This window comes from Megalobrama amblycephala, linkage group LG22, assembly GCF_018812025.1.
Source record: "Megalobrama amblycephala isolate DHTTF-2021 linkage group LG22, ASM1881202v1, whole genome shotgun sequence".
NCBI classification, from domain to species: domain Eukaryota; kingdom Metazoa; phylum Chordata; class Actinopteri; order Cypriniformes; family Xenocyprididae; genus Megalobrama; species Megalobrama amblycephala.
Window position 1 is genome coordinate 14,219,215 of NC_063065.1, and position 16,595 is coordinate 14,235,809.

The following is a 16,595-nucleotide window of genomic DNA, read 5'->3' on the forward strand; positions in this document are numbered from 1 at the left end:
AAATGTGCTTTGATGCAAGCCTTTGAAATGATACAAGCCAGTGTATATAATCATATATAATCATTTTTATTATTTTCCCCAACAGCACATTAATATATCATTTCCCATGAGTTGTTGTAGAAAGATGACATACAAAAGTTGGTGGGTGATACAAAGTGTCTTGATCACAAGTGGAGGTAGGACAAAAGTGTCATGTCATACGATATACACACAAAAGATGGCACTGGCAAAGATAATTAACATTTTGTACAAGACAACATTTTTGTGAAATTATGTTTGGCTTAAATGTTAGGAAACAATACTCTGTATATCTGTATTATATATATATATATATATATATATATATATATTTCTTCAATCTCACATGCATATTTAAGTCATCTGGAAAGAAACATCATAGCAGCAGTACAGAGGTATTTATCAGTCATACACCTGACTACTCCATCCATCCACTTCTATACACAATCTCTATTTTATGTTTTTCTACATATATATCTATATGTGTTTGTTTGAGGTAGCAACTATTTAATTAGTTCTTTAAAGTTTGAATATAAAAGCAATTAAAGATAAACACGCTGATTGTCAGTTACAGCAAACAATATCAATACATAATTTTCCCCCTCCCCTCCCCACCCCACACATAAGAATAACATCTCTCTCTCTGAGCAAAGTACACATATAGACCTGTTTGTCTAGATGGTTTATAGAATGTTAAGTACAAGGAGCATTTCATTTACTAAAACTGTAATTGATGTGAGTTTTTCAACTTCTACCATCATTTTTAAAATCTATAATTTTGTTTATTTACGTTTGGTGTTAGAAGTCCTCGAAATGAGAAATAATAAATTTCTGGCGTTCATTAAAGGAGGCAAAACATTCATTGGAAATGGCATAGAAAGCATTTTCTGTTATATCTGAACTTCATACCACAGTGTAAACATAGTATATTTATCCATATTTTATGAAAGTACACATGCATATATTTTGTACATTCATAATGAGCATAACCTACATAAAATGTGAACAAAAAATAAATGCAAAAAGAATGTTAAATATGTATAATTAGATAAGATTATTCACATAACATTTATCAATAAACAATAAATATTTTAAGAAACAACATCAGTTGTGATGTACTTTTAAACAATTCCAATATTCAAAAAGAAATCATTTTCCATTTGATATCAGTAGTCCTAGCAGTGATAAACCAAAATGGATGCTTTTGATTGTACGCTTGCAGGGTTAGTGGTTTGCATAATGTCTCCAACTATTGAATTTTCATCAAAACACCAAAAATCCTTATTCACGTGTCTGAAAAAAATCAGTTCAGCTCAATAGTTACTCATCTTTTCAACAAATTCACAGCATAAAACCCATAATTGTTCCGTAGAACTGCAATAAAAACAACTTTGGCATCCAGTTCCAAAATGGAGACACCATACCAAAGTGAATCTCAATCACAGAAATTAGGCTGCGGGTTGCTGAGCGTAGATCACGCTAAGGCGTCGGGGACATATGTGTGTCACTGGAGGCCGAAGACATGGGACTGTCCATTGAAGCCGGGTGGGCGGACTCCCTCATCTGTTGTTTGAGCTCCGAGATGGTGCGTTCCAGCCTCTCTCTGGCTTCTCTCTCCCGGCGGAGCTCTTCCTGCAGCTCCTCGCGGTCTTCCTCAGCGCGGTCCAGCCTCTGACGTAGTTCTGATAACTAAGCACAGGAAGCCACTGGTCAGCTAAAGTGATGCACTTAAACTCAGACCACAACAACAGACAGAGATTGATATCCAAAAGCTTATAATTGATTTTTTTTTTATGTTAGTGTACAAACTATCATTCAAATGTTTGGGGTCAGCAAGTTGTTTTTGTTTTTTTGTTTTTAAAGTTAATTTTATTCATCAAGGACAAATTAAATTGATCAAAAGTGACAGAAAATACATTTATAATATAAATAAAGCTGTTCTTTTGAAATCCTGAAAAAAATGTATAATGGTTTTGACAAAATATAAGCATCGCAACTGATTATAATAAGAAATCAGCATATTGGAATGATTCCTGAAGAATCATGTGACACTGAAGACTGGGCAATGCTGAAAATTCAGCCATCACAGGAATAAGTTACATTTTAAAATATATTAAGATAGAAAACTGTTGAAAACAGTTGTTTTTACTGTATTTTTGATCAAATAAATGCAGTTTTGGTGAGCATAAGAGACTTGAAAAACATTGAAAAATCTGATGAACCCAAACGTTTGAACATTAATATATATTTAACATGCTAAGATTAAAAATATATCTGTTTTATTATTAAAAAATGTTTTATAACAAATAAAGCATGACAAATGACAGACCTGATAAGGTTGTGTGTGTGATTGGTCGATACCTGTTTGGCATAGATGGTTTCCTGTTGCGGCTCAGTATTCAGTTCTTTGCATCTGCAGCCTTGCTGCCTCAGCTTGTCGAGTCGGGACTTCAACTTTCTCTGTTCCTGCTGGACTTCTCCGAGCCTCTGAGCATGCTCGGTCTGAACCGCCTCCAGCTCCCCATGTAGGTCACAGCGGTCTATGGCTTCACCTTGACGCAGAGCCTGCAGCTCCTGTTCACAAGTATCAGAGTGAGAAAGAGTCATCAGATACTCACAAGCACCTTCTGGCGAACGAAAAGGAGGTGCTAAAAACAGACATTATGTGTACTGCATTGTAGTGTAGTCGGGGTAAAAACCTGTTCAAGTTGTTTTTGTTTGTGTAGTGTTGACTGAAGTTTGTCGTGCTGAGCACTGTACATCTGAAGGAGTTCCATCACCATGAAGTCCTTACTGTGCTCCACAGTCACACCAACAGACCGCTTACTAGCTGATGAATCTACTTTCTGCCATTCATCTGGACTGGCATCATCCGATTGGCTGCTTTTTTCTTGCCCTGTATCAATCAGAACTCGCATTTAGAAACATTATACATTTATTTATGCAACGTCACTTGTGGTGAATGTAAACTGACCTGCAAAGATAGGAGTCTTTGGGTCAGTGTTGTGTGCATCCTGGCTCTTTTCATCCTGAGTATCGCCCAGCGCTTCTGTTCCTGTAAACCCCATTTCCTTTCCAGGCACACACTCAGAGTGTTGTGCCAAGCCACTACCTGCCAGCTTGTCAGGCGTGTACTGATACCAGCTGGAGAGGAAAACAAAAAAGGAAGTTACTTGCAGTTGTGTACTGAAACTACTTCTAGTTGCTTTATGAATCTTTTATTTCGAATCAGTGGTTCGGAGCGTGTATCGAACAGCCAAAGTCACACGAACCACTGAAATTTCAAAATGTTTCGAAACACTTATGACGTAACAAAGCCTCGTTTACTGAAATCACATGACTTTGGCAGTTTGATAATGCTCCGAACCACTGATTCGAAACAAAAGATTCATAAAGCTCCATGAAGCAGTGTTTTGAAATTAGATATTGTTAAATAAAGTCGTTATTTTGTTTTTTTGGCACATGAAAACTATTCTCATCGCTTCATAACATGAACTGTTTTAAATACGTCGTTAGTAGCTTTCTGGGCATTCGAAAGTGTTAATTATCTTTCTGTCAATGCAGGCCTCACTGAGCCATCGGATTTTATCAAAAATATCTTAATTTGTGTTCTGAAGATGAACGAAGGTTTTACGGGTGTGGAACGACATTAGGGTGAATAATTAATGACATTAATTCATTTTTTGGGTGAACTAACCCTTTAAAGGGATAGAATGGTTGTAACCAAGCAGATTTCGCCCCCCATTAACTACCATAGTAGGAAAAAAAAGACTATAGTAGTCAAGATCTGCTAGGTTACGAACATTCTTACCTTACATTATCAGTAAATTTTTCTCCCTTTTTGTCAGGGGTCGATTTGGCACGTGGATGTCTGATTTTTCTGTTATATATATATCATTAAATAATGTATATTTGTGAATGAACTGCACCTTTGCCACATCAGGTCATCATGCCCGGGGTCTTCCTTAAGACTGGCAAGCAAATGTGAGTCAAACACAAAGGCAGGTGAAGATACTCCCTGAAAGAGAGAGATAAAAGAACTCGTTAGCCTGGTTTCACTAACAAAGAGTTGATTAACCCATTGTGTGTTAATGCAGATTGCTCTTGACATATTACGATTTCTCACTTAGAGGACATTGATTTGATCCCTTCGCATGCCAAGCAGCTTCCTGTGTGTCATTTCTGCATGGCTTGATGCACACACACACAGTTAGCTCTTGTGATTCATTCTATTCCAAAAGAGAAGCCAGATCTAGAAATATGTAAATAAGACTTTATATCCCTATGAATGCATTGTGAAATCTTATCCTGGATCAGCACTCTCATTCTGACATGTTTTGCAGGCCCTGATGATGTTGCACATAGAAACGTGCATCTAAATACCGAAGGAAATATGGATGCTTTTGCCATCAACAGTCAGTAATGTAAGCTGCTTTAATGTAAATAGGCCATCTGATCTATCATAAAGCTTCAGTGGCCAGCTTGCACGCACGCTCAGAGCATGTGTGGACCTAAAAAAAAAATACACCCACATGATGTAGAGACCAAAAATTTCCTTTATGGTCATAGCGTAACAATTCACACATACTCAAAAGTCCCTCCGCTGTGGTTACGAAGCACGGATCTGAAACTGTTCTTCACTTGATACTTGTGTGGTTCTTTTATGGAAATAGAGCCTTTCTAAGCATATGATTGTAACAGTATACCGGTGGTAAGAACGCTGTTTGTCTCTTAGAAACAAAACAAGCAATACAGGTTTATTTTAAAAAAACAGACACACACGCTTTCCTACATTTACATGTGAAGTCATGTGCGAGAGCTCCAGACGACTCTGGTTGGGGGAGGGGTGAGCTGTCTGGGGGCCGTCACGTGGCGCTCATGGCACGAGGACTTTAATCTACACTGCTATTTATGACGTGACATGAGCAGGACGGTCACTCTTAACGCACTACAATGACATGATTCATTTGAGACCTTGTGAAATAGCATAAATCCACCAGATTTGACTATAACGTCAATGATGAAATGAAACTTCCGGCCTTGACCTTAACATTGCCATTGACGAGCTCATTACAGGGTGTTTATGTGCAGATAGATAGATAGACAGACAAACAGACAGAGATAGATAGATAGATAGATAGATAGATAGATAGATAGATAGATAGATAGATAGATAGATAGATAGATAGATAGATAGATAGATAGATAGATAGACTTAAAAATAAGGCAGCATTTTATTTTATTGTTAATACTTTTATGTGATTTTCTCTCTAAGTATATAATATCTAATAAGTATTAATACATTTTTATTAAATGTAAACAGAAAGTCCAGTCTGCATCCGGAAAATGGGCTGTCTGAGAACAGCGGTTGCTGGGGATGTTGTTGAGTCTCTGGCTAAGCATTATATAATGAGATGGGAATTCACTGAATGCTCTGAGATTTGATTGGCTGAGAGGGAGGCTGGGGCCAGGGGTCTGCTCTCTGATTGGTTGATGATGGAGGTCCTGCAGGGTGAGTGCTGGGCCAGTAAAGGGGGGAGCAATACTCTGCAGGCACATGTAACAGAATGTCCCAGCCACTCTGTCTTTCACTCTCCCTTTCTCGATCTTTTTTCTCATTCTTTCCTTGTTTTTTTCTCTCTCCTCCCTCCCACCCACTCTCTGTTTCTTTCCCCTGTTGCTGTGGCTCCGGCTGTTTGTGCAGACTCTGTCAGAAGGAGTTTGAGAGTCTAGTGACCCTGTTTGAACCACATTCAGCCACTTCCTTTGGAGGGAAACATCTGGTGTGGTATGAGAGCTGGATTCAGCTGACCCAACATTCGATTTGCTGTTTACTTTCCACTCAAAACCTTTTTAAAAGCTCAAGACTGAGACAAATATGGTCTTTCAAACACTCTTGGCTACAAGAGTAGCTAGTTGCTTATAGGGTGAATCTCACATGTCAAGAACAAATCATATTTCACCTTAAAATTAAAGAAAAAGAACATACACACATATAGATATTAGAGATGCATATATACTATATTTCCAATGCTAAATTTCTCCACCAATACCGATTATAAATACTGATAGTTTGGGGGTTCTGCCTTTTATACCTTTCTTTAAATTAATGATAATTTCATTATAATTAAAAATTAATCAGTATATTATTAATTATTATATTTTGAATTAAACTTTTCTTTCCATTTCATCAACTTGTTTCAGAGTAACTGGTATCAGTTATAAACAAACACATTACTCACATTAATACTAACACAAATTCTGAAGATTAAATCAACTTAATGATTACTAATAATCATTAATAATCAACTTATTTATTACTATCAATATTAAACATCAAACTGGTTTCTTAGCATGTTCTTTACACAAAGCCCAAATACAGTGCATTTTCCTGCCCTCTTTTGATTGACAGGATGTATCGGACCAACTATCGGCTGTTTTTAATAGCTCTGATAGCTAATAGTGTGAAAATTTGCTTTTATCGGCCAAAACCGATTATTGGCCGATATATATCGGTGCATATGTATATAAATGTATGTGTCTGTGTATGTGTGTGTATATATGTATGTACAGGTATGTGTGTAGGTATTATGTATAAATATTACAGATATATTGGCCAATAATCGCTATCCGCCGATAGCCAATAGTGTAAAAATTTGCTTTTATCGGCCGATACCAATTATTGGCCAATATATCGGTGCATCGGTAATATATATATATATATATATATATATTACCGATGCACCGATATATTGGCCAATATATATTATTAATTTGTGGAGAATTAAGGAGAATTGGGCTTGAAAATGAAAAATCTTAATGCTGTTAAAAATATGCTACATTTTCTTGATGAAAAATATAAAATATATCTTTCTTTTTATCTTCAGGTAAAATGTGTGTGTGTGTGTGTGTGTGTGTTTTGTGAGATCATAAAGCTTCAAGTGAACAAACTTTAAAACAACATTAATAATATCTGATAAATGCAATTGGAGCCATTATACTTCCTGTCTTTTTTTTTATGTTGTTGTACTACAATAAATGAATTGCTTACTTTCTGAATGAATATAGATTACATATTAGAGATACTCACTATTTGTGGCTGCCTCTTGTCCTGCTGGAACTTCGCCCTCATATCCTCCAGAGACTCCTTTAGCTTCTCTTCATCCGCTGTTCCCAGGTATCTTTGTGCCAGCTGCAGATAACAGGCCCACTTGGCTGAATCGAAGCCCCAGTGACATGTGCGTGTGTCTGGCTGTCGGTGGGAGTGCATGACAAAGCGCTCCGGGCAGAAGAGAATCCGACATTGGGAGCAGCGGATACAGGGCGCATCCGGGCTGGAGTAAAGCTGGGGTACAAACAGGCCTTGACACTTGCCAAGACACTGGTGTTCCACCCAAAATCCTCCAGATTCCTCGCCGTTTTTCTCTTCCTCCTCTTCAGCGCCATGCGCTTTGTGTTCCTCACCTGGATGCAGAAGGGTGTTGCAGAGACGTTGGGCATCGGTCAGCGTGATGAGGCCGCAGGATGGAGTCCCTGGAGGAAGGATGCCCAGCACTTTGAGAATGTGTAACTGTGTGGCATCGCAGCGGGAACAGTACAAATACAGCTGGTCACACACAGAGTTGATCTGTTGCAACGAGAATTCCCGTAGGACGGTGTTTAGCAGCTGGGGCAGACAAAGACGCAGTTCGCCTCCCACAGAGAAGCAGGAGATGGACTCGCCCTCCAGACAGCACAGGCTGAGGTCTGTAGAGCTGTCAGGGGGGACTAGTAGGGGCCCCCCTGCAATACCTCCCTGGGCCAGAGGGGGCGCCAGCTTATACTGACCGTGATGACCAGTAAACGCAGCCGGGCCACCGAGGGAACACTGGCTGCTCAGAGAAAACTGCGCTAGAGTGTGCTTCAAACCAGGGCTCAGATCCGGAGTAGCCTCTATCCTGTTCGTTGCTTTGGAGACCTGATAGCCGAGAGAGGTTTCTGGAATTTTTTTGCAGGATAGATTGAGAGCAGCCATTACACGTTTCTTTATGGGTGTGCCATCTACGCCATTGTCTCGCATCAAACGCTTTAATGGCACTTTTAGAAGTGCTTGCTCCTTGGGGATGTCTGGACGCTTGTTCTCAGTAGTCGCCATAATGTTGTTTATAGATATCGCTAAGTGGTCTTCAGGGACCGGAAGATACACAGAGGAAGTCTCGGGAATGCAGTGCTTTTTATATGTGGATCATAGTAATAGTCTTCAACACTTCCCAGATGACTGAAAAGCCAAAACAAGCATCATAGATTAATACATATTAAAATAGTTTTAGGTAGTAAAAGTAAAATTTAACAGGCATCTTTTATAAAATGTTTTTTAAATAAATGTAATAAGATAAAGAAATATTTTGACATATAATATTATATATAAAACCTTATATACTAAAGTAAACTAAAAACTAAAACCTACTAAAACCTTAAAGGGTTAGTTCACCCAAAAATGAAAATTCTGTCATTTATTACTCACCCTCATGCCGTTCCACACCCGTGAGACCTTCGTTAATCTTCGGAATGCAAATGAAGATATTTTTGTTGAAATCCGATGGCTCAGTGAGGCCTGCATAGGCAGCAATGACATTTCCTCTCTCAAGATCCATTAATGTAGTAAAAACATATTTAAATCAGTTCATGTGAGTACACTGGTTCAATATTAATATTATAAAGCGACGAGAATATTCGGCAAAAAAAAACTTTTGTGTCGAATCAGCGGTTCGGAGCCAAAGTCACGTGATTTCAGCAGTTTGGCGGTTTGACACGTGATCCGAATCATGATTCGACACAAAAGATTCATAATGCTCCGAAGCTTAATGAAGCAGTGTTTTGAAATCGGCCATCGCTATATAAATCGTTATTTTGTTTTTTTGGCGCACCAAAAATATCCTTGTCACTTTATAATATTAATATTGAACCACTATACTCACATGAACTGATTTAAATGAGTTTTAGTACATTAATGGATCTTGAGAGAGGAAATGTCATTGCTGGCTATGCAGGCCTCAGGGAGCCATCGGATCGAATATCTTAATTTGCATTCCGAAGATTAACGAAGGTCTTATGGGTGTGGAACGGCACGAGGGTAAGTAATAAATGACATTATATTCATTTTTGGTTGAACTAACCCTTTAAAAATCGTTATTTGAAATTAAATAAACTTTAACTGGAATAAAATAAGATATTTGAAAATATATTTTATTTCAGCTAAGATAAGGCAACATTTCTCATTTTCATTTAGGTTAACTTGCACTAAATACTTATAAAATATTAATAAAAATTCTATATAGATTATTTAGAAGGAAAAAAAACTAAAACAGAACATGTAAACTAATTTAAAATATTGATTAAAAACTATAATAGCAATGCTAAAATAACACTAATGTGAACATCGCTGAACCGCTCCGAGAGCGTTTGAAAGGGTTAAGCAAATTAATGTGAAAACACCCTAAATGTCTGGGAAATTCGATTCATTCATAAAATTGTTCCATTTAAAAACATACCCTGAACTCTTTTCCAGGAAAGTTAATGGTAGTATCATAGTAGTTTAAAATGGTGTTGTGTTTCGTCAGCGATAGCGAAATCTTATCACAAATGAATCATTTCTGTAATGTGTTTTGACTGCACGCCATGTAATAGACTTTCCACCCCCCCTCACAGACAGAGGCCCCGCCCTCCGCGCAAAAGCCCCGCCTCTCTGACCGGTCTTATTCACAGCCAGAGCTCCGCCCCTCCCCCCTCTGCCGTGGTAATGACATTCACCCGTGCCAGAGACCTCTGCGGGACTACCCCCATATGTTCCCACACCTATGACACTTTCACATTTCACAACAAACTGTGAAGGCAACCCTCGAAAAGATTTCATTGCGGAAAAAATAGTCGGGTTTTTAGATTCAGTGCTAATAAAAATATTTAGGTTCTGCCCATTTGAAATATGATCAACTCGATGATGAAAGAAACATACATTGTTATTTTATCTAACAGTACTTGAATAGTTGAATGAACTATAAGCATAGTCGATGACTATCGATTATCAAATATCATAAAATCTATAAAATAGATTTAAAGCAGCCTAAGATAAAACATATAAAATACAACCGAAACAGTCGAAAATAATCCTGTTTTAAGATAATATACTACACTAAAGCAGGCATTAATGTAATGGCACGGGAGGGTGCAATATCATGAGAAACTGAATACATAAAAATCATTTCAAATATTGAAAATACGTTATAGAGAATGTAAAACAACATATTCAAGCTTACCTTCCAATCTGAAGAGTCAAATCAACGTTGTTTTGACTAGAATAGATGGAAAGCGCGTGAAATATTAGTATTTTTCGTATATCTCGGGATTCCGTCTCGGAGTCCACAGTCGAGCGAGCGCCCGTCGCCCTGACACTGATAACACTGGTGCGGACTTCATGCTGATAGACTCACAACGTCAATCCACAACCCAACAACCTACGTCACCCGACGGGCTGCCTGGGCTAGACGGCGTGATTTAGCGGAGGAAGTCTGTCTCTCGACCTAGGGGGCGTTACCCTCATTACTACATGTCCCGCCCTTAACCTAATCACTGATTGGCTAATCTCTCTGAATGTCGTCTCAACTGTCCAATTGCAGATTTCCTGTCGGTCGCTCCTGCCAACCATAGTCATAGCAACCGCAGCAAGAGAGTAGGAAGTCTGTCTAGCGATCTGGTTTACGTGTGGTAAACATTCACGAATTATTGTGTACAGACATTTGTAAAAATCGATATGGTTAGCTTGTTGCTTAATAAAAACATAGACGTAATAAGTCATTTAAAATAAAAAACATAAAAGGAGACCGCACACCTTTTATTTACTCATTTTTAAAAGAGTGGGTTTTATTTTTGAAAGGCAAATACTTTTCACTAACACTGAAGCGTGTTGTCACATTTGCATATCTTGTGTCATATTTATATATGGTGTATAGGGTTAAAAACAAAATGACAAATCATATTGTTTTGAATAACAGAAATAGAAATTAATAAAAAATTGTATTGTATACTTTTTCTTGAACACGAGCTATAGGCTATAATGGAATTATGATGGTGCTGAAACTTTAGTTTGGAAGACAATTCACAAATATTAATCTAGTTCAAGACAGTTTTGAACTGAATTGGACTTTTGACTCCAAAGCTTATAGTTTCTAAGATAGCCTTTGTGACAATTTTCCAGTCTGATAACCTAGACTCATTGTGGTTATTTTTAAAAACTAGTTCTTAATAATTTACTAGATTGCTAGTTTTTGTCTATATTGCAAGCTAAAATCATATCTATACTGTAGTTTAGTCATATTGTCTATATATATTTAGTTCAATCTTTAATTTTAGTCTTGTCATTCAGCATCATTTACTGTGACTAACACACAGCGTAAGTTGATTATTCATCCTTGGGCCTTTTTTGTTGTTGTTTTTACATAAATCATGTGTTTTTCACATTATGTCATAGTGCTTAGCACTCACCAGCTGGTACTGAGTAAACATTAAGAGCTTTTGATTTCTCCAACATTGTTAAGTTTTTAAGATTGTTTACCAAATCCTTTTTTCTTTTTTTTTTTAATGTAAATATACATTTGACAAGATGGTTTTGTGAATGGAGTGGCCACACAGGTCCCTAATCACTCAATATACTGTATTTGAGCATGAGTATTTCTTTACATTCTGTTTACATTTTGTGTAATGATTCCTCCAGACATCCATTTGCATTCTCTTTCTTCTTTGTGTCCTTTTCCATGTGGACATTAGCATAAGGCAAATGGCTCTAATTTGACTTTCATTTGCGTCAAAGTTTGCATTTCTATAGTTTAGCTGCTAACATGTTGTAAGTTCACACCCTGACCTATGCCTGGATTACTCAATTCAGAGGAAACACCCTTGTGGTTAGACTTTTGTACAACCGTGTGTTAAAAACAAAGAATGTATAAGCATCATAAAAATATGATCCTTAAGTAAATCATTTAAGGGTCACCATTACGAAAATGTCTGTAGCACTAGTTGGCCGCTGTGCGTGTTTTCCAGGAAAGCTAGTTTTTGTTTTTCTTCAGTCTGAGACTAATTTAATGTCCTTTTGAGGCCTTTGGCTTTTGCTTTTCATTACTTCCAGTCTCTCAGAGAAACCTTTTAAGCACTGGAATAAACAACAACAGTTTCTCTGCTATTTTGAGAGTGAATTGGAAAGTCGCAAAGGGCTGAAAAGCAATAGGTAAAGTGGCAAACCTGGAGGCAAAACAAGTGTAATTCAACCTATCCAGAAAGAGATCCATGAGAAACATTTTTAATATATTTCCGAATCTTAAAGCAGTACAATCATGGTTTCTGATTGATGTGCAGTGCAAACACAAGTTATTAAATGTGTCCAAAAAACAACATAGCTAAACAATACTGGCCTACTGTATCCTTAGAGTATATGTGGAAAAACTGTATTCTGCTGTAACTGACTGTGAAGGGACTGAGACTCAAATTGGCTAGATTGATTTACCAGGGAATTTAATAATTTATTTTATTAATTTATTTGCCCTCACCTATCGTCTGCCTTTCATTATGTTATCACTCTCCACTTGCCAGGCAACAGGACTCTGCATGGTTCGTATTTTTGGAAGCTTCAAAGCAGACGGCTCCCAGAATATACACAGAGGACAAAACAAAGAGAGAAAAATCCTTGTTGCTAAGGAACAGAGGAAAAACAGATCACCAGGCGGACCGCTTGCATGAAATAATAGACCAAATTAAGCTGAATTACTATATCGTGCCGCGCAATTATAATAACTCAATGTGTTTTTATCACTTAAGACATTAAAAGAAATAAAAATAATTTTACACTTTAGTAGTCTGCATGCATAACAAACACAGTCACTACATTCTGTAATTTTAATATTTTAATATATACATAGTCAGTATATTGTCTTTTAGGGAGTAATTGCATTTAAATCACACCTATAGTCAAACCAAAAATTATTCAGATGTTTTTGATATTTTTTGATATATTTATGTAAGTGAGGATAGTAAAATAAAGTAAACTGTGGCATATTATACCCAAAAATTATTCATACTGCGGACTACCAGTAAAACTGATCAAAATTTGGAACAAAAAATTATTCAGACACTTTGACCTGACCATGTTTTGCTTAAGTGTTATCTGACATAATGAGGATTTTTTTTTCTGACACGGTTTAACCCCTGAGATCTTGTCATATTTTATTACCATTTTTTTAAACTATAGTAAATAAACTGTTTTAATGAATGAAATGTTCAAGGTGTCTGAATAAATTTTGGTTTGACTGTATAATCAACGACAATACCCTGACTTCAAAACAACATCATAAATCTAAAAGTCATTCAGGTATATTTTACAAAGACTTTGTGAATAATACACATTTAGAACATAAGGTCACATCAGGAAGTCCATGGAGATTAGCTGCACTTTTAAAATTAAAAAGCAAACTAAATGATGTTCATCTGTTATCGGCAGTATTCTAACCTTTATTCTTGAACAACTGAAGAAGTTTCTAAAATACATTTTTAACCTGAAAAGGAGAAAAAAAAGCATTCATGAGATTATTGTGCTTATTATATATGGAGAAGTTTTTGTTCACTAGATAAAATTTTGGTCTTATACCTGCTTTTGTCTTCTCTTGATTTGCATTTCTTGCTGTTGTTTTGCCCTGACCTCTTCCAAAGTTAAGCATCCACCTGGGGAAATAGTAGACGTGGTTAAACCAGACTTAGAATTATTATTTTCAATGGAAATGTTGATTATATTTGCTAATTGACATGTGTAGAAACAGATGTCTGTTGATCGGGTTATCTGTTTCCGACAGCTGGCAAGTTGGCTGTGTCAAATGTGCTAATGAAGGGATCGTCTGTGATGTGTAGTATTTGTAAGTTACCATAATCATTAATGGTTTTACAAAGACCTATCCAGGGGTGCATTTGCCAAAAGCATCGTTAGCCAATGGTCGCAAGTTCGGTTTAACATGGACAGTTGGTAACGACGGAACTTGCGTCAATATATATACAGTAGTAGCTTTTGGTAAAATCACCACTGATGTCCATAAAAGGCACTTTAACTCCCCCTAGTGGTGATAACACATTCTTTTTATTTGAATCCTTTCCAGCAGACTCATCAGTAGGCTTCTCATATTTGTTTTCTGTCATGGTTGGTTGAATGACTCACCCACAGTACTAGGAGATATGGAAATGTAACCCATGGCCCGACTCAAGCGCAGATCCTCCAGAGCTGCCAGTTCTGCTTCTGCTTCTGTTAAACAGCCACGCATTCAGTCAGTGAGTGACGACAGCTTAACCTTCTATGATTTCCTTTTAAACTTAAAAAACAGGAAATATCACCTTGTTACCTACAAAAACATAAAATGCATTCAGTATAATAGCCTATATAGGGGGTGATTGTGCTCTTGTTACTTCGAAGTAACTAAAAATAGAGTACATTTGGCCTACATCAAATAGAAACGTTTTATTTTAAAATGCTGGGGTCATTGGAGACATATATTATTTGTTATTTTTTAAAACAAAACAAAGGTCCCACTTTATGTTAGGTGGCCTTAACTACTATGTACCTACATCAAAAAATAAGTACAATGTATATTATGTTCATATTGTATTGCAAAACACTTTTGCTGCTATTGAGGTGGGATACGGGTAAGGTTAGTGACAAGTTTGGTGGTATGGGTAGGTTTAAGAGTGGGTTAAGGTGTTAAGGAAGGGTCAACATTGTAATTATAAATGTAATTACAGATGAAATTACATGCAGATATTTTAAATATATAAGTACAATGTAAAAAACATGTATGTACACAATAAGTGCATTGTATCAAATTATTAATTTAAATCTAAGTACATAGTAGTTAAGACCACCTAATACAAAGTTGAGAAATTGTAAACAAATACGAACTGAATTGAAATATTGATTAAAAAAAAATAGGGAAAATTTGGTAACACTTTATTTTACAGTGTCATTGTTACAAATGTTACATGTAATTACTATAGTAATAACAGTAAATTATGCATAGTTACATGCAACTAACCCTAAACCAAACCGAACTCTAATCTTACCCCTATAGTAAGTACATGTAGTTAGTTAATATTCCTCAGTACTTAAATGTATAATTACACTGTAACAAAGACACCTTAAAATAAAGTGTAACCGAAAAGTTAAATTTTTTCCTTAACTGTAGGCTACTTGAATTTTAACACTTTATTATTTAGGAGAAGGTAAAAGGTATGGGTAAGGGAAGAAAAGAAAAGAAAAAGAAACACTCCTTAAAATTATGAAATAGTAATTAAAGACAGTTAAGAATGCTATAATTCTGGAATTATACATTTGTTTTTAATCATCTGAGGGATTCAAAAGGTTTCCCAATTTTTTTTAAAAAAAATCACCCATTCAATGAGAAATAAAAAGGAAATCAGAGATGTTGAAGAACAGTATACCTACTTTGCTGAATGTCTTGTCTTTTCTTTGGGTTTGGTGCAAATACTGTGAATGCTTTTTGACTGTCACAAAAAAAGTGAGAAAAAGTGAACAAAACATGGCAACATTACTAAGGCAACTATTAACTACACAGTTTAATGCTTATGCTTAGATTAAGACCTGATCCACCGTATGTTTCTGAGGCCACTGGCACTGCATTCCTCCTACCTGTGGATTTCATAAAGAGCATGCGAATGTGATTTTGGCATTGGCTGTTCCTTCGGCGCACATGTTGCAGGTTTTGACCTCGGTAAAGTCTCGGACTGTTTCGCCTTTTGTGCTTTAGTGCTTCTCTCCGTTGTTTTGGGTTTGGATTCGGTGTCATGGGTGCATCTTGGGCAGCTTGATGCCCTGTTTTTGCGGTAACCGACACCGACATCTCTGGTTCTGACTGCAGGTGTTGTTTCGGCTGTACTGGTTTTCTTGTTCGGATGCTTAGGTTTCGTTGCAACAGGTTTCGGCTTTAATTGTCTCGTGTCCGGCATATTTAGCTACAGTGTTAGATTAACATTGAGGCAATCAACCTCTCTCACCTGTCTCTCACAGATCTGCAATTTTCCTTATTCCATTGATGAAACTTTCTCTTGAACGCACCGGTTTCAGCCAGAAAGAGAAAAAAAACATATATTTTCATTCAAAAGGATCAGCTTCAAATAACAGAAAGTATCAAAGTCGTGCGTGTTAAGTTTAGTGGAGAACCGCGTGTGATCCGATTACATTGAGTGCGCAAGAAACTCTGGTGACCTCACGCTATCCCATAGTAACCGCATAGTAACCAAATGCTAATACAACAACTAGCCTACTGCTACTAATTAATAATAATAATAATAACGAGATAAATATACATGATTTCTTAGGCCTATTTATTTTATGTATTTTACAGGCAGTCAGATGTTACCGACTGATCAATGTTTGCTGGGAGAGGGCATCGAAATTTCAACCTCCCCGCAAAGGCTTCTCAATAAATAAATAAATAAATAACACCACTTTTTGTTGACACTGAAACATCTCCAACCCTGAAAGTCAGGCCTTGTCA

At 36.8% G+C, this 16,595-nt stretch overlaps 2 protein-coding genes across 2 annotated transcripts; both read right to left on the reverse strand.

The window, feature by feature from the left end:
• Positions 1-45: 45 nt before the first annotated feature.
• On the reverse strand, positions 46-10,561 carry skilb (SKI-like proto-oncogene b). The gene is made up of 7 exons (XM_048174225.1): positions 10,311-10,561; positions 7,109-8,275; positions 3,948-4,036; positions 2,993-3,162; positions 2,718-2,914; positions 2,380-2,592; positions 46-1,707 (listed from the first exon to the last, which is right to left on the reverse strand). Exons 2-7 carry the CDS (start codon positions 8,150-8,152, stop codon positions 1,498-1,500), a joined length of 1,923 nt encoding a protein of 640 aa, XP_048030182.1. The 5' UTR covers positions 8,153-8,275; positions 10,311-10,561; the 3' UTR covers positions 46-1,497.
• Positions 10,562-13,519: 2,958 nt separating this feature from the next.
• zgc:194621 (uncharacterized protein LOC795037 homolog) lies at positions 13,520-16,524 on the reverse strand. The gene is made up of 5 exons (XM_048174247.1): positions 15,728-16,524; positions 15,524-15,582; positions 14,246-14,329; positions 13,688-13,761; positions 13,520-13,595 (listed from the first exon to the last, which is right to left on the reverse strand). Exons 1-5 carry the CDS (start codon positions 16,042-16,044, stop codon positions 13,578-13,580), a joined length of 552 nt encoding a protein of 183 aa, XP_048030204.1. The 5' UTR covers positions 16,045-16,524; the 3' UTR covers positions 13,520-13,577.
• Positions 16,525-16,595: the final 71 nt, after the last annotated feature.